Source organism: Mytilus edulis, chromosome 7 (genome assembly GCF_963676685.1).
Source record: "Mytilus edulis chromosome 7, xbMytEdul2.2, whole genome shotgun sequence".
NCBI classification, from domain to species: domain Eukaryota; kingdom Metazoa; phylum Mollusca; class Bivalvia; order Mytilida; family Mytilidae; genus Mytilus; species Mytilus edulis.
Genome location: NC_092350.1, coordinates 88520872 through 88543483, shown reverse-complemented (window position 1 = coordinate 88543483; position 22612 = coordinate 88520872). Strand labels below are relative to the sequence as shown.

The 22612-nt window shown below is 33.8% G+C and overlaps 2 protein-coding genes across 2 annotated transcripts in view; both read left to right on the top strand.

Annotated features, from left to right (window-relative positions):
* The window catches only part of LOC139483478 (uncharacterized), a 766788-nt gene that overhangs the window by 325288 nt on the left and 418888 nt on the right, over window positions 1-22612 (top strand). The window lies entirely within an intron of this gene.
* The window catches only part of LOC139482433 (uncharacterized), a 45845-nt gene that overhangs the window by 1852 nt on the left and 21381 nt on the right, over window positions 1-22612 (top strand). Inside the window, exons 2-3 of the mRNA XM_071266328.1 lie at window positions 7153-7410; window positions 11941-12405. Coding sequence (XP_071122429.1) covers window positions 7153-7410; window positions 11941-12405 — 723 coding nt within the window. The remainder of the gene's footprint in view (window positions 1-7152; window positions 7411-11940; window positions 12406-22612) is intronic.

The following is a 22612-nucleotide window of genomic DNA, read 5'->3' as shown; positions in this document are numbered from 1 at the left end:
GAGCAATCATTTAACTACAAAAAGGGGGTAGAAGTTCAATGTTTGTTTCTTGAAACATATAAATGAACCAAAATTTTAAAAAGGAAATAAATACAAGACTATCTAGCAAAGGTTAGGGACTCAAGTTGGGTCATGCAGGTGCAACAAATGCGGCAGTGTTAAACATGTTAAGGGATATATCATGCCCTTCTTTATACGGCTAACCAATGTAGTTATTTCTGGCTTCTATTTGTAATGTATCCAAAACGTGAAAAGGAAAGGCCACTTCTTATCCAGCTAACATCCTGGTCAGTCCTATGATGAAAATAATTCAGATGTATATGGAATGTTTGATAAGTTATATTGACCAAAAGTACCTAGACGGAATTTTCAAAAATAAAGTACCTTTTCAATTTGTAATGCGTAAAATAACTGAACAGTGTGGCCTGGTAGAAGAGGCCGAAAAATGAGGACTTGGTTCTCAAATTGATGTCAAATTTACTAGTCTAAGACTTCAGAAATGTAAAGATGGACCAAGGCTTTTTTTTATATCAGCTCAGAGTTCTTAATTGGGACTTGGAGATGAAAGAGTGCTTCAACTTGTGACACCTTACATGTTACTTTCTCATTTATACACTGGTTTTGATGATTTAAACAAAAATATTATTAAACCTTCGTTATTCCTTTTAATAAAATCATGTAAGCAATGAGTCGTATGCATACCCTGACTGATCTGACCTGACGATAACCCAAGTTTGCTATGACTGATTGACATAAAACATTTACTCAACAATATACATAACCAGAAGAAACTTCCCCCTTACCGAAAAAAAGCCCTGCGGCAAACATTTGCCACAAGCTTGCAGCAAATGTTTGCTGCAAACTTGCCGCAACCATTTTACCATGCAAATGAAGTTTACGGCAAGCTTGCTGCAAACATAATTATGCAAATCAGATTTGTTGCAAACTTGCAGGAACTACACATATACTTATGTCATATGTGAAGACACATTCAATTTATCTCTTTCAAAAATTACACAGCAACATTTTTAAAAAGTCAATTCCTGTCTTTACACAAAGTGTCAGTGGAAGAATTCTTGCAAAGATTTAAGGAAATACATACTAGTACATGCATTTGAGTTTTGAAAAAGGGACAGGAGTCATTCTCAAATGACATAATATACCTGTATTAAAACATGAACAAGGTTATATCTCAAATGTGTATTGAGACTATAAAGCTAGGTAATAATTGCATTACAGAATTTAACTTAATCTTAATAAACATGATCATGATGGTGCAGTACATCAGTTACAAATTCAAACTTATAATGGCTTAAGTTTTTGAATAACACATACATGTATATATAGTTGCTTACTTAATTATGTATGATGATAACATTAATAATTTCATTAAAACATGAAGTTCTATGAATCATTTGTACTTACAAAATTTCATACTGATTATCCCATATTATTGAAGCAAAATCTTGATCTCTGATATATGTGAAATGCATTTCCAAACACAACCAACATGACCTAGCCACAATTTCAAATTGTTAGCATCCAGGAAGTGCCAACTAGGCCTGCCCAGTCAATATTGTGTAATTCCTGCAATGTTCTGGCAAACATATAGAATGGTCAAAGTTTTCTGCAATCTTGCGACAAACATATAGAATGGTCAAAGTTTTCTGCAATCTTGCGGCAAACATTTAGAATGGTTAAAGTTTTCTGCAATCTTGCGGCAAACATTCTTTATTATTTTAAACTTTCTGGCAATCTTACGGCAAACATTGATGTTTCTGCAAACTTGCCGCAAGCTTGCAGCAATGTTTGCCGGAAGTTTGCAGCTAGCGGCAAACATCTGCAAACACTATTTTCTGTGTTCCTGCAAACAATTTAGTTTCATAAGGGGGCCCTTTTGCTGTTTAAAGCATGTTCGATTATTCATGACATAGCCGAGTCCTTTTTCTAGGAGTCAACCACTCCACGGTCTGATTTTCCATCCGTTCAATTGTCTGTCCATATGTCAATAAAAAATATGGTACTTCCGTGTGTATTCTGAAAATTAGTCAGCTTTTTAAAAGATTCCTTATGGAGCTTGGCATTTCTGCGACTTTGTACAGTGGTTTTCAAATTTTTGAATACATTGAAGATATGCACTTCCCCTTTTCATTGCTTTTGGAATCGTTTGGAAAAAAGGGTAAATTAAAGTTGCTGTTAACTCTTATCAGCATTTAAAATGTGTTGTTAACTGTTTTTGCCAAAATCAAGGTGTTGTTAACTTGTTAACGGACCCCACCCCCTTCTAATTATGCATTAGATAAAATGCATTAGATAGAAATACCATTTGCTTGACAGCATTTAACATGTTTAAGATGTATACAAATTATAGATTTTCAAAAAGAAACTGACAAGAAAATTAATTCGAAATGCAATTCACGATTTGTTTCTCCTTACTTTCGGTGAAAACAAAGTATTTTCTTAATTTTTCTTTTTACAAATGAATCGTTTCAGAAATTAAAATAATTAAACAATTTTATGTGTCTGTCCGAAGTCTCGATTCTGTGGTTGTCGTTGCTTTATCTCTATCTTATTCGTTGTTTTCCTAAATTGTTTTGTTATGAGTTAGTCCGTTAGTTTTCTTGTTGAGTCCTTCCACATTTTTTGGTTGGTGCTTTTTATAGCCGACTATAAGGTACGAGTTTTCGTTGTTGAAGGCCGTACGATAGCATATAATAGCTTACAAACACTTTATTTGATCCTGATGGATAGTTATCTTATTTGCTATCATACCACATCTCCACTGTTTTTATCTAAAAACAGATAGCACCAACAAAAGATGAATGGACGGTTTATTTTACTGAACTTACAAAATTTCACCCTAACAACAAATAAGACATCAGTCGTAAGTAGTATAACGATCTATGGATGTATTTAGGATAATATGGTTGAAAAAAAAACTTTTCGTACAAAATCAAAAAGCGGTACTCAGAGAGGCCTTCTGAACTGAATTAACGGCATATATTTGATAACATTTGATAAGTAAGACATTTTGTATATTTGTAAGCCTGTAAAGCGTTGATATCAACAAAATATCGTCACTTGATATTATCTAAACAGTGATTAATTTCCTCTTAAAATTATAATATATTGCTAGACGCCGTACAGACAAAAGTTGTTATTTTGCAATTCGCCGTACAACGTCCTGCAATTTGCCGTACAACAAACAAACAATGTTTTTGTCCATATTCTTTAAAAAACATGTTTTTGACAACAAATTTCGGTAAATATGATGCCACACTATGATAATCTAAACGTGTCTGGAAAAATAATGAAAACCAGTTAAATATCTTGAGAATGGGACGACAGAGGACGATCGACCTCGAAATTTTCCGGTACTAAGTGGAAAGTTTTGAAGTATTACACAAAATCTTGTATTAATTTTGTACTTATCGGCCTAATAATTTAAAGAATTATATATCAGAAAATCATTTCTCAAGCGGCACCCTCATCAAATGAGTGGAAATGCTTTAAATTGAATAAATTCTAAACTTGTTTACTTTTTTTTTCTATTTTTCTCCGCTTCGGTAGTACCCAATTTCCGGTGGCGATGATACACAGTGTTAATATATTTAAACCTTGATATATGCCCATAATGTTAAAACAATAAAAACAAATAATGGGAAAACTTAAGTTGGCTATTAGTGAAGGTTGATTGATTACAGATCACATTGACCTTAAAATAAATTCCTCTCATTCTCATCCGTTTTATTCTTCCCTCAACCTGCTGATTACAGATCATATCAACCTTAAAATAAACTTATTTTATCCTCATCCGATTTATTCTTTCCTCAACCTGCTGATTACTAATCATATCACCTTAAAATAAACTTATCTTATTCTCATCCAATTTATTCTTTCCACACTTTAATAAAGGATTTAAAACAGCTTTAAGCGTGGTTAGAATTTTGGTGTAGATATTATAATTTTTCAATTGGTTTTGTGAAACATTTAATATGTAAGATATTTTCTTTTTGAAATCTCTGTCCTTTATACGTTTCTAAGTCTAGAAATTTCAAACTTTGTCTGTCAATTTCATAGGTAAATTGCAGTAGGTTGTGGTTTGTGTTTGCTATTTCGAAAAGAAGTTTAACTTCTTCCGTAGTACCTTGAAATAAAATATATCCATCATCTTGCATACATTTATCAAATAATATTTTATTTTTGTGTGGACAAATATTTAGAATTTTATTTATTTGTTGGTATTATGGCTATATCTGAGATTTGAGGACTTGCTACATGTCCTTGGCTAGCTCTTATAATTTGCCTGTAACATTTTTTGTTGAAGGTAAATCATTATTAAGGAGAATTAAGTTCATGAAAACAATAAATCTACAAATACTTAACATGCTTGAGCGTAGCAAATTAATGTGGGTAATTAAATACTGATCTTAGATAAGAAATAAATGTGCAAGTTTCACCCTGTGACATACCTCCCCAATTAGCTGTGGGGTCCCGACACACAAACACACTCTTACTCATACATGGTATATATATACATACACAATATTATATTTTTTTTTTTTTTTAACACATTTAAATAAATTCACAGTCTATGCATTGTTCTCATTTGAAATATGAAAGTCTTTTATAATTGCAAAATCTTTAATAGCATCCTCTTTTACCCACTGGGTCTCACCATTCTCAAACTGTACAAAATAATGTTTTTCTAACCTCTTAGACTCATTTCGTGATCGCATTGTATTTTAAAATTTCACCATTGTATTGTCACTATTTTCAGTTTGATTAATGTTCGGAACAACAGAGTCTCTTGTATACTTTCTTACAACGAAGTAAGTGATCAATCCAAAAGTAATAAACGTGTCCCAATCAAGCTAGTGTCCACTAACATCCATTTGATAACATTGCGGTTAATGTTCCGTTAAATATTCCAATAAACCATCTGTTTCAGGATGGTATGCTGTTCTATAATTTTAAAAATTTATTTCATACGGCTTGATCGAAAGATTTTAACTGTCTTGGAGCCCCATGACGACAAACTTTCTATTTCCTCATTTTCATTTTCATCATCTGAAATAACCTTCATTCAGAACAGACGTCGCGACAGACGAATTTCCAAATTTATATTTCCACATACTTTAGAAGGATTCATTTCCTTTTCCTTTACAACATCTGACATAAGCTTTATTCAGAACAGACGTCACGACAGACGAATTTCCAAAAAAATATATTCAGTAGTAAATTCGACATCATTCAGAACAGACGTCACGATAGACAAATTTTCGAAATTTCCACATTCAAAAACTTAAGGATTCATTTCGTTTTCTGCTGCCTTCCCTCCTTTTAAGGAAGCAACTTCTAGTTTCTCGACATATATGAAGAATTCTTCATCAAATATTCTCTCCATGTGTCCAACTTTCATATAAAAGTTGCAAATCGGCCTACTGTCTGATTCGCGTAGATTTTGTTTACTTTCAAATTCACGTCCTCTTCTTTGTCTTCTCAATTGTTGAAAACTATTCTCAAAATTTTCCAAAACCACCTCTTCCTCTCTGCATTGCCAACATTTTCATTTTTTTCAGATCTTTGATGTTTTCTTCCAAAAAGTTATTGTTGCATTCCTCTCTTCCGATATATTTCTTCTTAGTCGTCCTTTTGGTAGCATATTGCAGAGTTAACAGTTAAAGTCCAAAATGTTCAATTAAAATCCAAAATAAATCCCGTTGCTGGCCACCATAATGTCACGGTGCTCTTCTAAGGCACTGGCTTTAAAAACTCAGGTTCATACATACATATTTATTATGTACAAGTTCACATATATACACTTTCATTACATTACATTGTTACATGTAATATAAAGACACGCCCATTCTCTATCTATAATCACTAACTATCTTCAATCCCGTCGAATCTCAACATTCACTAAGTTTTATAATTGCCAAGGCCCTGGCTACTTTCATGACTTTCTCACACAGTAAATCGTCATTTATCTCCAGATCACACAAGTATAAGGACAGAATATAAACAAACAGAGACATGAATTATACGGCTTCTAATTACAGTTAAAACACAGCTGCATCATACAATAAATTTAACGGCCAATCAGACAGTCTCCTAAAGTTCATGAAAACAATAAATCTACAAATACTTAACACGCTTGAGCATAGAAAATTAATGTGGGCAATTAAATACTGATCCTAGATAAGAAATAAATGTGCAAGTTTCACCCTATGACAATAGTGTTGAAATTGGCGTTAAACACCAATTAACCAATGAATCAATCACCGAAAATTTAAGATGGATATAATCACTAGTTTTAAAGCAAAATCTCTTTTAACACATGTCGATGATGCTTCATTAGTGTATTTTTGGCGTAATACCACCAATTCATAGTACGTCACATCCGGTTGCATACGGATTTAACAGTTGTAGATGCTTTATACTACATGTCATTGCATTAAAAGAATTCTGGGTCATACACATATATCTTGGGTGTTTCAAAGCACCATTTTTTTATTTGGTGTTTCTATAGAATATTTTAGAAACTTGAAGTAACACAATTGGTTACTAAAGCTTGTACATGTTGTACACGGGAAAAACAGAGGTGAACATTTTATTGGTTAATTTTCAGTGATGGTTATTTTCTTATATGCAATGAAATGTTATTTGAAATTTCGTCTATAGTACTGGAGAGGATAAAACTTAACACATGCCAAGTATTTCTTTATCATGTTTATTTGAAAAAAAGATAAATTTTGCACATTTGTTTTTTAAAAGTGCAAATTTAACAAAGACTAATTGGGTAAAATGAAAAGTGGTATTTCACCTTAACATGCTTAAGATTATAAATTATGAAGTATTTGGGAATGCAGTTTTTTATATATATTATTATGAATTGCCTGAAATTTTCACTGTAAATTGGAAAACCGTTTTAAAATTTTGGCCTTTAAGAGGCACATAAAGATACAAAAAATGATCACCTGTTTATAACAGCACTTAACTATTGGTTTAACCATCTTAATTTGAAAACATTTAAATATTTTATATTTGCAAACAATGACAGATATGAATACTATAACACTTATATCATAATACAATTGGGAAAAATAATGTTCCTTTTCACAAAAAAACGTCATATCTTTGACTTTGTAGATGAAGTTCCAACTGAAATAAAATTAATGACAGACAAAAGATCTGTTGAATTGTACCTTAAATTACTTCAGTCAGGATCTGAGAAAAAGAGAGACATACGTTTAGTAATTGTTGGAAAAAAGGGTGCTGGAAAGACTTCATTGATTAAAAAATTGTTTGGTGAAGATATTACAGATGTTACCAGTACAAATGGAATAGAAATCCGCACAATAAAATGCAAGGCAATGTCTGATGATGGCATGTGGAATAAATTAGATGGTATGATGTGTATGCTTAACATATTTTGTTTCCTGTTCATAGGAAAATGTTTATAATAATTTTGTTTTTTTAGTTTAAATCACTTATTTTTCAGCAATATTATTGGGAAGTCTCACAAGTAAATATCCAATTTAAGGCTACATTTCAATGAATATGATGAATCCAGGTCAAGAATTTTTTTAAATAGTAAATAAGATGACGAGACATTTATGGTAGGAATGCATATCTCGTACAGTAAAGTACTACCATTAATGTTATTAGCTTTTACACAGTATTAGAAATTGTGAACACAAAAAACATATGCCTTTGTTGTAACTTTGTTGTCCAGACAATAGGTGCACCTCATTTGGATCCATATGCATGAAACGCATAATTTGACATCAAACAGAGTTTGATTGTTCGTGTGATCAGCATGTTTAGTTATTGGAAAGAATGTCATTCTTATACAAGTTGAAATTAAAAGATGATGTACATAAAAAAAATTTATCTAGCATATGACGCACAGAAATAAGGAATATTGGGTATAACACTTTTTGCTTCGTCCCCGAGGGTATCACCAGCCCAGTAGTCAACACTTCTGTGTTGACATGAATATCAATAATGTGGTCATTTTTATAAACTTCCTGTTTACAAAACTTTTAATTTTCAAAAAAACTAAGGATTTTCTTATCCCAGGTATAGATTATCTTAGCCGTATTTGGCACAACTTTTTGGAATTTTGGAACTCAATGCTCTTCAACTTTGTACTTGTTTGGCTTTATAAATATTTTGATTTGAGCGTCACTGATGAGTCTTATGTAGACGAAACGCGCGTCTGGCGTACTAAATTATAATCCTGGTACCTTTGATAATTATTCTATGTATTATTATACAATTATTTTGAACCAGACTCAGGTGCAGCCACTTTTAGCTGCCAATCAAGATAGCAGCCACTTTTTTTTCCAGCAGCAATGTTCATGATATGTACGTCTAAAAAATAAAAACGTGAAAAATCGTAATATATGTATAAAAATTAAAACCAATTTGGACTTAATAAATAAATGCAATACACGATGGAAAATTTACATACATACTTTCCTTACACTCAGCATCCTCAAATATCCAGTATTTCAGTTGAAACCATTTTTATGCAGTTAAGCTGCATTATGCGAGCACCCTAGATTTGGGTTCTACCCAATAAATGCTGAAATACTTGCCATTGTTATTATCTAGCTCGCTACTATGTTATATATAACTAATTGAACACTTTTTTAATACTTTTTATTCTTGATTACAAAAAATATGACCAGAAAAACCTTAAATGATCGTCGATTTATCCAAAAGTTTTGAAGTTACACATAGGAAGTAATGCTTATTAAGAATCCTTGTGTAGTTCATTATGACTTGTGCTTTTAGCTAAGATGTCAAAGAACAATTGCATGAAATATTTAATCGCCGACAATCTCTTAAGACAAGTAGTTTAGATTTCCCAAATGGCAAAAGTCGTAGGGATATTGTTTGTCATCAATACGTAGTACAACTACGTCAGTAGTCTATTATATAATAAGTTCAACTGTTCATGATGTTGGCGGCAATTTCAAATTAGAAAAAGAAATTTTCGTAGCTTTTCAATTTGGAGGCAGGTGTGCAAATTAGCGGTGGTCCGAGGTCCGCGACCTTCCACTTTTGCAAGCGGAATTTCGACTAGGATAGTTGGTTTCTAGCTACGCCCGACGAAGTCACCTTCCACTTAAAAGAAAATAAGAAATTACTTTGCAAACCTTCCATGCAAGTCACCAAAGTCTCCAATTAAACGAGCTATAAACTTAATTTTATCATTATTATTCATGACAGCGATGTTCATTTTGTCCAACCGCTAGCTTTATACAGAAAATCGCCGACAAATATTGTATAAATTCGAGTAAAATCGTATCTGATTGACAAAAACAACATTGTAAACACATAACAATGGCGGCCGTGAAGACAAAATTTTACAATATCGGATCCGATTCCGGAAACAGATAAGGATAATTCCGGGTTTGGCGATCAATTACAAAATAAATCAAAGCAGGTGAAAAAATAAATCTATGCATGGTAAATGGATATATAAAACACTAGAATTGTAAACCAAAAGATATATGTGAAAGAAAGAAAAAGCAGAAAAATATTTTATACAGAAACTCAAAATTACTTTTTGACAAATTTTAATTTAAAAATCCAATACAACGTGACAGCTGGGAACAGTATATTTAATAATATACATGTTCATGGTCACAGTCTAGATTTTCTTTATTAGTGATATAAAATGATGATAATGCATGTGAGATGCTTTTAAAGTGTAAACATACTACTGCAATTTTGAAGGGTCAATTAAAGTAGCTGAAAGTTTCTTTATTTTCACAAATAATGCAACTATATTATATATACCTAAATGTAAGTAAATCATATGATATATAGGTGGCATTCTTTGGGCCACTCTACCCCCTCCTGTTTGATAACTTGGAAACGGTCGAGCTCCCCACCCCTAAACCATATGAGGGGCAGATCCAGGATTTTAGGTTAGGAGGGGCGCAAACTTAAATTTTCGACCAGCAGAGCGAGGCTAAAAAAAATTTGAGGTAAAATTATCGGAATATTCTTTATTAAGCTGAGAACAACCCATGCTTTGCAAATTTAAGGGGGGTGCAAGCCCACAACCAGCCCCCCCCCCCCCCCCGCCTGAATCCGCCCCTGCATATATTCAAGTATAGGCAGTGGCGGATCCAGCCATTTTAAAAAGGGGGGCTCCCAACCCAGAGTAAAGGGGGGTTCCAATTATATGCTCCCATTCAAATGCATTGATCGGCCAAAAAAAAGGGGGGTTCCAACCCCCGGACCCCCCCCCTGGATCCGCCACTGATAGGACAATATAATAAATAAAATGAAATATAGGGGGAGTCCCTGGAGTTACCCTAACCCCTCATGTTTGAGAACTTGGAAACGGTCGAGATCCACACCCCTTAACCATATATATTCATGTTTGTTGACAATATGAAAAATCAAATGAAATATAGGAAGAGTCGCTGGGGGTCACCCCACCCTTCCTGTTATACAATTTAAAAATGGTCCAGATCCCCACCCTTAAACCATAATATTCATGTATGGGACAATATAACAAATCAGATGAAATATAGGGAGAGTCCCTTGGGTCACCCCACCCCCTCCTATTTGAGAATTTGAAACCCGTTGAGATCGCCACCCCTGAACCATATATTCATGTACGGGACAATATAACAATTCAAATGAAAGATAGGGGGAGTCCCTGAGGTCACTGTACACCCTTCTGTTTGAGAACTTGGAAATGGTCAAGATCCTTACCCCTAAACCATATATACTCATGTATAGGACAATATAACAAATCAAATACAATATAGGGGAAGTCCCTGTGGTCACCCCAACCCTCCTGTTTGAGAACTTGGAAACAGTTGAGATCGCCACACCAAAACAATATATATTCATGTATGGGCCAATATAACTAATTAGATGAAATATAGGTGGAGTCCCTGGGGTCACCCTACCCCTCCTGTTTGAGAACTTGGAAACCAATGAGATCCCCACCCCTAAACCATATATATTCATGTATGGGACAATATAACAAATAAATGAAATGTAGGGGAAGTCCCTTGGGTCACCCTACCCTCAGTGGCGGATCCATAAATTTTCATAAGTGGGGGCCCGCTGACTGACCTAAGAGGGGGCCCACTCCAGTCACGCTTCTGTGATTCCCTATATATGCAACCAATTCTTTTCCCAAAAAGGGGGGGCCGGGACTGTATGTATGTCTGAATGTATTATATATATGAATTTTTAATGTTGAGGCAACATTGCCACAGTTTTCATAATTACGGTTGCCTTGGTTTTTGGTTAACTGCCTTCAGCGCTTACAGCGCTTTGATTAATATCTACATGTATCTCTGTATATATGAATTTAAATTAAAAAAAAATCATATATCTTATTGTCAATATTTTGCTTAATAAAGTTTCAAACTACTATTGATGATAATATTTAATTGATATTCCCCAACATTGATAAGAAGCCTCAATTAAGAATGATAATATTGCATTAAAAATTTAAACTTGAATCATAATGAGACAGTGTGGTTTTTATATAATTTTGAAGGCAAACAGTGAGTTGTAATTGTTTACAACGTTATCCTTTTGTGTATAGCCTGGCATTCATATCACTTTTTTAAATCAATGTCTTCACATGTGAGAGCAGGATAAGCTACGAAATTCACGTCAACTGTATTAATTCGAAACTCCCAGAATCTATATATGAAATTTATGCATCAAGTTTTGTGGGTTTTCATTGAACCCCAAAAACTGCTATTTCAATATTCCAACCAACCAAAGAAACTCCATTTTTCAATTGTGATAACTCTCCATGTGTATATTTTTAGAATTAATGATTGGAAAAAAAATTGATGTTGTATTTTTATTGCTGATTTTATAATATGATCTTACTCAACATTTATCTACATTTCTTCCATATGTGTAATTTTCTAATGATAGGAACCAATGAAGAAGCTGAAATTCACGCAAGACTATTGAAACAATACAAAGGAACAATTGAAGAGTCAGTAGAAGACGAAACACATGAAGCTGTGACGGACAACACCCCCAAAACCATTCTGTACAAACGTAGTAAGGTATCAGAGACAGTATCGGGGCAGTCTGAAATACCTCTAGTATACAGTGAATCTACAGTGAAACCTCAAGTATCCACTGAATCTACAATTAAACCTCCAGTAACCAATCAGCAGCCAAATCAATCAATAGAAGAAGCTAAAAAGGATATTGAAACCATGCTTCAATCTAATGTTGATTTACATGACAAAGAAGAGTATGCCACATTGTTGTTATGGGATTTTGCAGGAGATGAAGAATTTTATCACACACATCAAACCTTTTTGTCACCAGATGCAATTTATCTTGTTGTTACAAAACTCAATGAGGCTGACGACAAAAATGCAAAAGGTAACATTTTTAGCTCACCTGTCCCGAAGGGACAAGTGAGCTTATGCCATCACTTGGCGTCCGTCATCGTCCGTCGTCTGTCGTCTGTCGTCGTAAACTATTTCAAGAATCTTCTTCTCTGAAACTACTGGGCCAAATACTTTCAAACTTTAACTGAATGTTCCTTAGGGGATCTAATTTATAAATTGTATCCGAAGTTTTGATCTATCAACAAACATGGTCGCCATTGCTAAAAATAGAACATAGGGGTCAAATGCAGTTTTTGGCTTATAACTCAAAAACCAAAGCATTTAGAGCAAATCTGACATGGGGTAATATTGTTTATCAGGTCAAGATCTATCTGCCCTGAAATTTTCAGATGAATCAGACAACCCGTTGTTGGGTTGCTGCCCCATAATTGGTAATTTTAAGGAAATTTTGCTGTTTTTGGTTATTATCTTGAATATTATTATAGATAGAGATAAACTGTAAACAGGAATAATGTTCAGCAAAGTAAGATGTACAAAAAAGTCAACATGACGGAAATGGTCAGTTGACCCCTTTAGGAGTTATTGCCCTTTATAGTCAATTTTTAACCATTTTTCGTAAATCTTAGTAATCTTTTACAAAAATCTTCTCCTCTGAAACTACTGGGCCAAATACTTCCAAACTTTAATTGAATGTTCCTTAGGGTATTTAGTTTGTAAATTGTATCAGAAGTTATGATCTATCAACAAACATGGTCGCCATTGCAAAAAATAGAACATAGGGGTCAAATGCAGTTTTTGGCTTATAACTCAAAAAGCAAAGCATTTAGAGCAAATCAGACAACATGTTGTTGGGTTGCTGCCCCTGAATTGGTAATTTTAAGGAAATTTTGCTGTTTTTGTTTATTATCTTGAATATAATTATAGATAGAAATAAACTGTAAACAGCAATAATGTTCAGCAAAATAAGATCTTCAATTAAGTCAATTTGACCAAAATTGTCAATTGACCCCTTAAGGAGTTATTGCCCTTTAAAGATTTTTTTCACAATTTGTTCATCATGTTGACTTACTTTAAAAAATCTTCTCCTTTGAAACTGCTGTATCAATTTCAGCCAAACTTAGGCTAAATGAGTTTCAGAGTATCTAGTATAAATTTTATATTTTATTTCCTTGTATGTCAAGAAACATAGCTCCTATGGCTAAAATAGAATAAAATCAACGGTACCATTTTGTTGCACCAGATGCGCATTTCAACAATACATGTCTCTTCAGTGATAGGAGAAAATGATTATTTTTTTTGGCTTTTGAAGAAAATAGGACGATCCAAAAAACATTTAAATAAATTGAAAAGCCAAAACAATCATTGATGAGAGATTTAACCAAAAGAATTAGGGTGAGCGATTCAGGCTCTTGAGAGTCTCTTGTATATAGTGAGAATAAAAATATTTAGCATTTCATTTTATTTTTACTAAGCTTAAGATGCAAGTTGTTTTCAAGAACTGTATACCCATTATTTCTTCAAGTACCATGAGTACAGAGTACCATGAGTACAGAGAAAAATATGTGAAGCAATTAGTCAATTAATCAATTAATTGTACCATTGCAATTCCAGATAAGCATTTCTTCAAAAACAAATGTCTCTTCAGTGATACTTGATGCCAAAATTTTGAAAATCCAAAACCTAATACAAACGGATTTTGTTTTTTTTCTGAAATTGTTTAACATTTCATAACTGTTACTTTAATTATTCATCCATTAGTTTGTTTTTTTGATTTTGTAGTTGCATTGTTTCATAGATTAAATTTGTTTGTCCAGTGTAAGTTCACTTGTGTTAACATGTCTTTTGATTGAGTTAAGTCATTTCTATTGATAATTTATAGTGTGTTTTTCTATGTTGTGATGTTACACTATTGTTTCAGATCAGATCAGAGTGAAGTTTTGGTACAATTAAAACGTGTAAAACCGCTGCGCTTGTTTGCACCTGTCCTAATTCAGGTATCTGATATTCAGTAGTTGTCGTTTGTCGATGTGGTTCATAGGTATTTCTTGTTTCTCGTTTTTTACATAGATTAGAACGTTGGTTTTACACTTGTAATATTTGGGGCCCTTTATAGCTTGCTGTGCGGTGTGAGCCAAGGCTCCGTGTTGAAGACCGTACTTTGACCTTTAATGGTTTCCTTTATGAAATGTGACTTGGATGGAGAGTTGTTTAGCTGTGCATATCGACCGGAAATTGCGATTCAATTTTTTTTCTAGGAGTTACGCCCCTTTGAACTTATTTACTTTAATGTACTACTGCAACAGTTTGTCATCGCAACTCCTCTCAAACCACACAACAGAATTTCACAAAACCTTTTCAGATAATAAGGACATACTATGTTGTTGTGCATATTGACGGGAAATTGCGATACAATTTTTTTTTCTAGGAGTTACGCCCCTTTGAACTTATTTACTTTAATGTATTACTGCAACAGTTTGTCATCCCAACTCCTCTCAAACCACACAACAGAATTTCACGAAACCTTTTCAGATAATAAGGACATACTATGTAGTTGTGCATATCGACGGGAAATTGCGATACAATTTTTTTTCTAAGAGTTACGCCCCTTTGAACTTATTTACTTTAATGTATTACTGCAACAGTTTGTCATCGCAACTCCTCTCAAACCACACAACAGAATTTCACGAAATTTTTTCAGATAATAAGGACATACTATGTAGCTGTGCATATCGACGGGAAATTGCGATTCAATTTTTTTTCTAGGAGTTACGCCCCTTTGAACTTATTTACTTTAATGTACTACTGCAACAGTTTGTCATCGCAACTCCTCTCAAACCACACAACAGAATTTCACGAAACCTTTTCAGATAATAAGGACATACTATGTAGTTGTGCATATCGACGGGAAATTGCGATACAATTTTTTTTCTAGGAGTTACGCCCCTTTGAACTTATTTACTTTAATGTATTACTGCAACAGTTTGTCATCGCAACTCCTCTCAAACCACACAACAGAATTTCACGAAACCTTTTCAGATAATAAGGACATACTATGTAGCTGTGCATATCGACCGGAAATTGCGATTCAATTTTTTTTCTAGGAGTTACGCCCCTTTGAACTTTTTTATTTTAATGTATTACTGCAACAGTTTGTCATCGCAACTCCTCTCAAACCACACAACAGAATTTCCTGAAACCTTTTCAGATAATAAGGACATACTATGTAGTTGTGCATATCGACGGGAAATTGCGATACAATTTTTTTTCTAAGAGTTACGCCCCTTTGAACTTATTTACTTTAATGTATTACTGCAACAGTTTGTCATCGCAACTCCTCTCAAACCACACAACAGAATTTCACGAAATTTTTTCAGATAATAAGGACATACTATGTAGCTGTGCATATCGACGGGAAATTGCGATTCAATTTTTTTTCTAGGAGTTACGCCCCTTTGAACTTATTTACTTTAATGTACTACTGCAATAGTTTGTCATCGCAACTCCTCTCAAACCACACAACAGAATTTCACGAAACCTTTTCAGATAATAAGGACATACTATGTAGTTGTGCATATCGACGGGAAATTGCGATACAATTTTTTTTCTAGGAGTTACGCCCCTTTGAACTTATTTACTTTAATGTATTACTGCAACAGTTTGTCATCGCAACTCCTCTCAAACCACACAACAGAATTTCACGAAACCTTTTCAGATAATAAGGACATACTATGTAGCTGTGCATATCGACCGGAAATTGCGATTCAATTTTTTTTCTAGGAGTTACGCCCCTTTGAACTTATTTACTTTAATGTATTACTGCAACAGTTTGTCATCGCAACTCCTCTCAAACCACACAACAGAATTTCACAAAACCTTTTCAGATAATAAGGACATACTATGTAGTTGTGCATATCGACCGGAAATTGCGATTCAATTTTTTTTCTAGGAGTTACGCCCCTTTGAACTTATTGACTTTAATGTATTACTGCAACAGTTTGTCATCGCAACTCCTCTCAAACCACACAACAGAATTTCACGAAACCTTTTCAGATAATAAGGACATACTACTGTATGTAGCTGTGCATATCGACCCGAAATTGCGATTCATTTTTTTTTCTAGGAGTTACGCCCCTTTGAACTTATTTACTTTAATGTATTACTGCAACAGTTTGTCATCGCAACTCCTCTCAAACCACACAATAGAATTTCACGAAACGTTTTCAGATAATAAGGACATACTATGTAGTTGTGCATATCGACGGGAAATTGGGATTCAATTTTTTTCTAGGAGTTATGCCCCTTTGAACTTATTTACTTTAATGTACTACTGCAACAGTTTGTCATCGCAACTCCTCTCAAACCACACAACAGAATTTCATGAAACTTTGTAGATAATAAGGACATACTATGTAGATGTGCATATCAACAGGAAATTACGGTTCAATTTTTTTCTAGGAGTTATGCCCCTTTGAACTTATTTGCTTCAATGTACTTCTGCAACAGTTTGTCATCTCAACTCCTCTGAAAACACACAACAGAATTTCATGAAATTTTGTAGATAATAAGGACATACAATGTATATTGACAGGAAATTATTATTTAATATTTTTTCTTATACTTATTTAATTTCTCCAATGACAATGTGGGGACGTGGGGTATGTGAGCGTGCTCACTAAGGTTCTTTAATTAAAGCTTTTGTTAAAAGGACAGATTTATCAGTCAAACATCTGTCTTATGTGTATGCTATTGGTCTGCGGTTCTATATCTTTCGTGAGAGCCGTGGTGTAGTGGTTAGTGCATCGGACTACTAACACAAAGGTTCCTGGTTCGATTCCCATTCGGGATGAAAATTTTAGGAACTCAATTTTCGGCTCTCCCTTGACACCATTTGCGAGTATGGTCTTGAGGAAACGATAATAGTCCGTTGGAAGGGGACGATAAATGGCTGACCCGTGTTAAGACAGAGCCATATCTCTTGCACGTTAAAGACACCCTTGTAGATTTCGAAAAAGAGTAGGCTAATGCCGCTACAAGGCAGCACTCGCACCCGCAAAGTGGAAAGGGATTAATATAAGTTGCAAAATTGGTTTCGCAATCCACTATAAATAAATATGTTTAATCCTTGTTATCAACATTCCAATAGGGAACATACCTTATATAATTGTATAAATAAACCAATTGTTTAAGACGTTTCGGCCATTGGCCTTCTTCAGTTGTTTATTATTCCTCTAAACTACATGGCTGCCATTTCTTTTTTCAATCATTGAAAAGATGTTTAAACTAAACTATATTTTCCATAAGGTAGAAAAACTGGAAAATCTAAATCTTCTACACAAATGACTTATGGTTTTTAGTTTTGTCTTCATATTTACTCTCATTACAACATACTAGGTTTATCGGGTACCTAATCTGAATTAGGTTTAGTGTTTATTGTCCCAAATGCAACATTTCCGTCCGTCCATCTGCCCTCATGAAAAAAAACGTGTCTGAATTCTGTCTGACAAGTATTCTTAATTTTTCTTAATTTTTTCTGAATAATGTCTGAATGGCTAAAATAATGTACATTTACGCAAATGTCTGAATTTTTACTGGATTTCAGACTTTTAAAGAACAATTCAGAATGTTCATATGAACATTCAGACAAAAATCAAAATTATGTTAGAATAAATTAAGGCAATATTCAGAATGAATTCAGAAAAATCTGATTTTAATCAGAAGGATTAAGAAATAATCAGACACATTCAGAAATATCCAGATAGCATTCAGATGGATTCAGACAGATTCAGAAGGATTCAGAAGGATTCATATATATATTCAGAAAACATTCAGAATGATTCAAAATATACAAAACTTTGTAACGTATACAACAGATATTCCCCTAAAAACCTAAAAAGAAGTTCTTAAAGTTGAATGAAAATCAATGTGTACGCACATTGATGATGGTCAAATGCCCTTAGCCTCTATTCAATAAAAAACAAAATCCAAATTTTCAGGAAGTTTGTAATTAAATTAATAGTTTCAATAACATAAAATTCAAACTTTAAATTTTCGATTTAATTTTATTATCTGATATGGATCTGTGATTCCCTGGTCTGTTCTTTTCCTGCCTCTCAAGGTCTCCAGCTCTCTTGTGACCTGAGTAAATAAAAAAGAAGCTAATAAAAGAACAGAACTTTCCAATGTCCCTTTTTGTTGCATTTTTATACGACCGCAAAAATTAAAAAATTTTTGGTCGTATATTGGTATCATGTTGGCGTCTGCGTCGTCGTCATCGTCCGAATACTTTTAGTTTTCGCACTCTAACTTTAGTAAAAGTGAATAGAAATCTATGAAATTTTGACACAAGGTTTATGACCACAAAAGGAAGGTTGGGATTGATTTTAGGAGTTTTGGATCCAACAGTTTAGGAATAAGGGGCCAAAAAAGGGCCCAAATAATCATTATTCTTGATTTTCGCACAATAACTTTAGTATAAGTAAATAGAAATCAATGAAATTTAAACACAAGGTTTATGACCATAAAAGGAAAGTTGGGATTGATTTTGGGAGTTGAGGTCCCAACGGTTTAGGAATAAGGGGCCAAAAAAGGGCCCAAATAAGCATTATTCTTGGTTTTCGCACCTTAACTTTAGTATAAGTAAATAGAAATCTATGAAATTTAAACACAAGGTTTATGACCATAAAAGGAAGGTTTGGTTTGATTTTGGGAGTTTGGGTCCCAACAGTTTAGGAATAAGGGGCCCAAAGGGTCCAAAATTGAACTGTGTTTGATTTCATCAAAAATTGAATAATCAGGGTTCTTTGATATGCCAACTCTAACTGTGTATGTAGATTCTTAATTTTTGATCCCGTTTTCAAATTGGTCTACATTAAGGTCCAAAGGGTCCAAAATTAAACTTAGTTTGATTTTAACAAAAATTGAATCCTTGGGGTTCTTTGATATGCTGAATCTAAAAAATTATTTAGATTTTTGATTATTGGCCCAGTTTTCAAGTTGGTCCAAATCGGGGTCCAAAATTAAACTTTGTTTGATTTCATCAAAAATTGAATAATTGGGGTTCTTTGATATGCCAAATCTAACTGTGTATGTAGATTCTTAATTTTTGGTCCCGTTTTCAAATTGGTCTACCTTCAAGTCCAAAGGGTCCAAAATTAAACTAAGTTTGATTTTAACAAAAATTGAATTCTTGGGCTTTTTAGATATGCTGAATCTAAACATGTACTTAGATTTTTGATTATGGGCCCAATTTTCAAGTTGGTTCAAATCAGGATCCAAAATTATTATATTAAGTATTGTGCAATAGCAAGAAATTTTCAATTGCACAGTATTCAGCAATAGCAAGAAATCTTCAATTGCACAGTATTGTGCAATAGCAAGAAATTTCAATTGCACAGTATTGCGCAATAGCAAGAAATCTTCTCAATTGCACAGTATTGTGCAATAGCAAATATTTTCAATTGCACAGTATTGCGCAATAGCAAGAAATATCTAATTGCACAATATTGTGCAATAGCAAGAAATTTTCAATTGGAGTTATCTTTCTTTGTCCAGAATAGTAGTTGAATCAACTTAAATTATTGTTTTATACAATATACAATGTATATTTACTTTTACTACCAACTGATAAATTAAAACAATCTTTACCATTCAGTGATAACAAGCACTTTATTTTACATTTTAATATTTTATGATGTATTTAAATGAGTAGTTATTGTTTCAAACTCCATTAGAAATTTGAATTGAGATCAGTTTTGGAAAAAGGGAAAGGGGGATGTAAAAAAAAAATGGGAGGGGGGGGTGGTTAAATTTTTCTCATTTCAGATTTCATAAATAAAAAGAAAATTTCTTCAAACATTTTGTTGAGAGGATTATACTGTGTCAACTATTTAATCACAATCCAAATTTAGAGCTGAATCCAGCTTGAATGTTGTGTCCATACTTGCCCCAACCGTTCAGGGTTCAACCTCTGCGGTCGTATAAAGCTGTGCCCTGTGGAGCATCTGGTTCTTGTCTGCCCAGGGACAATAACTAAAATTCCACAAATTCTTGTTTGAACTGTTAGTAAATCTCGATGATATTTCTCTCTATTTCCCTCAATCCAACTCTTGACATGTGATGTAAGCCATTGATATACATTTTATAAAAATCTGGCATGAATTGCCACATGACATGTATGAGTCGTTTTTTAGCTCACCTGGCCCTAAGGGCCAAGTGAGCTTTTCTCATCACTTGGCGTCCGGCGTCCGTCGTCCGTCGTACGTCGTCGTCCGTCGTCGTCGTCCGTCGTCGTTAACTTTTACAAAAATCTTCTCCTCTGAAACTACTGGGCCAAATCAAACCAAACTTGGCCACAATCATCATTGGGGTATCTAGTTTAAAAAATGTGTGGGGTGACCCGGTCAACCAACCAAGATGGCCACCACGGCTAAAAATAGAACATAGGGGTAAAATGCAGTTTTTGGCTTATAACTCAAAAACCAAAGCATTTAGAGCAAATCTGACATGGGGTAAAAATGTTTATCAGGTCAAGATCTATCTGCCCTGAAATTTTCAGATGAATCGGTCAATCGGTTGTTGGGTTGCTGCCCCTGAATTGGTAATTTTGAGGAAATTTTGCTGTTTTTGGTTATTATCTTGAATATTATTATAGATAGAGATAACTGTAAACAGCAATAATGTTCAGCAAAGTAAGATCTACAAATAAGTCAACATGACCAAAATGGTCAGTTGACCCGTTTAGGAGTTATTGCCCTTTATAGTCAATTTTTAACCATTTTTCGTTAATTAAAGTAATCTTTTACAAAAATCTTCTCCTCTGAAACTACTGGGGCCAAATTAATCCAAACTTGGCCACAATCATCTTTGGGGTATCTAGTTTAAAAATGTGTGGCGTGACCTGGTCAACCAACCAAGATGGCCGCCACGGCTAAAAATAGAACAAAGGGGTAAAATGCAGTTTTTGGCTTATAACTCAAAAACCAAAGCATTTTGAGGAAATCTGACGGGATAAAAATGTTTATCAGGTCAAGATCTATCTGCCCTGAAATTTTCAAATGAATCAGTCAATCGGTTGTTGGGTTGCTGCCCCTGAATTGGTAATTTTGAGGAAATTTTGCTGTTTTTGGTTATTATCTTGAATATTATTATAGATAGAGATAAACTGTAAACAGCAATAATGTTCAGCAAAGTAAGATCTACAAATAAGTCAACATGACCAAAATGGTCAGTTGACCCGTTTAGGAGTTATTGCCCTTTATAGTCAATTTTAACCATTTTTCATAAATTAAAGTAATCTTTTACAAAAATCTTCTCCTCTGAAACTATTGGGCCAAATTAATCCAAACTTGGCCACAATCATCTTTGGGGTATCTAGTTTAAAAAATGTGTGGCGTGACCTGGTCAACCAACCAAGATGGCTGCCACCGCTAAAAATAGAACATAGGGGTAAAATGCAGTTTTTGGCTTATAACTCAAAAACCAAAGCATTTTGAGGAAATCTGACATGGGATAAAAATGTTTATCAGGTCAAGATCTATCTGCCCTGAAATTTTCAGATGAATCGGTCAATCGGTTGTTGGGTTGCTGCCCCTGAATTGGTAATTTTGAGGAAATTTTGCTGTTTTTGGTTATTATCTTGAATATTATTATAGATAGAGATAAATTGTAAACAGCAATAATGTTCAGCAAAGTAAGATCTACAAATAAGTCAACATGACCAAAATGGTCAGTTGACCCCTTTAGGAGTTATTGCCCTTTATAGTCAATCTTTAACCATTTTTCATAAATCTAAGTAATCTTTTACAAAATCTCCACTGAAACTACTAGGCCACAATCATCTTTGGGGTATCTAGTTTGAAAAATGTGTCCGATGACCTGGCCATTCAACCAAGATGGCCGCCACGGCTAAAAATAGAACATAGGGGTAAAATGCAGTTTTTGGCTTATAACTATGAATTCAAAGCATCTAGAGCAAATCTGACAAGAAGTTAAATTGTTAATCAAGTCAATATCTATCTGCCCTGAATTTTTCAGATGAATTGGACAACTGGTTGTTGGGTTGCTGCCCTCCAATTGGTAATTTTTAAAGAAATTTTGCCGTTTTTGGTTATCTTGAATACTATTATAGATAGCGATAAACTGTAAACAGCAAAAATGTTCAGCAAAGTAAGATCTACAAATAAGTCAACATGACCTAAATGGTCAATTGACCCCTTAAGGAGTTATTGCCCTTTATAGTC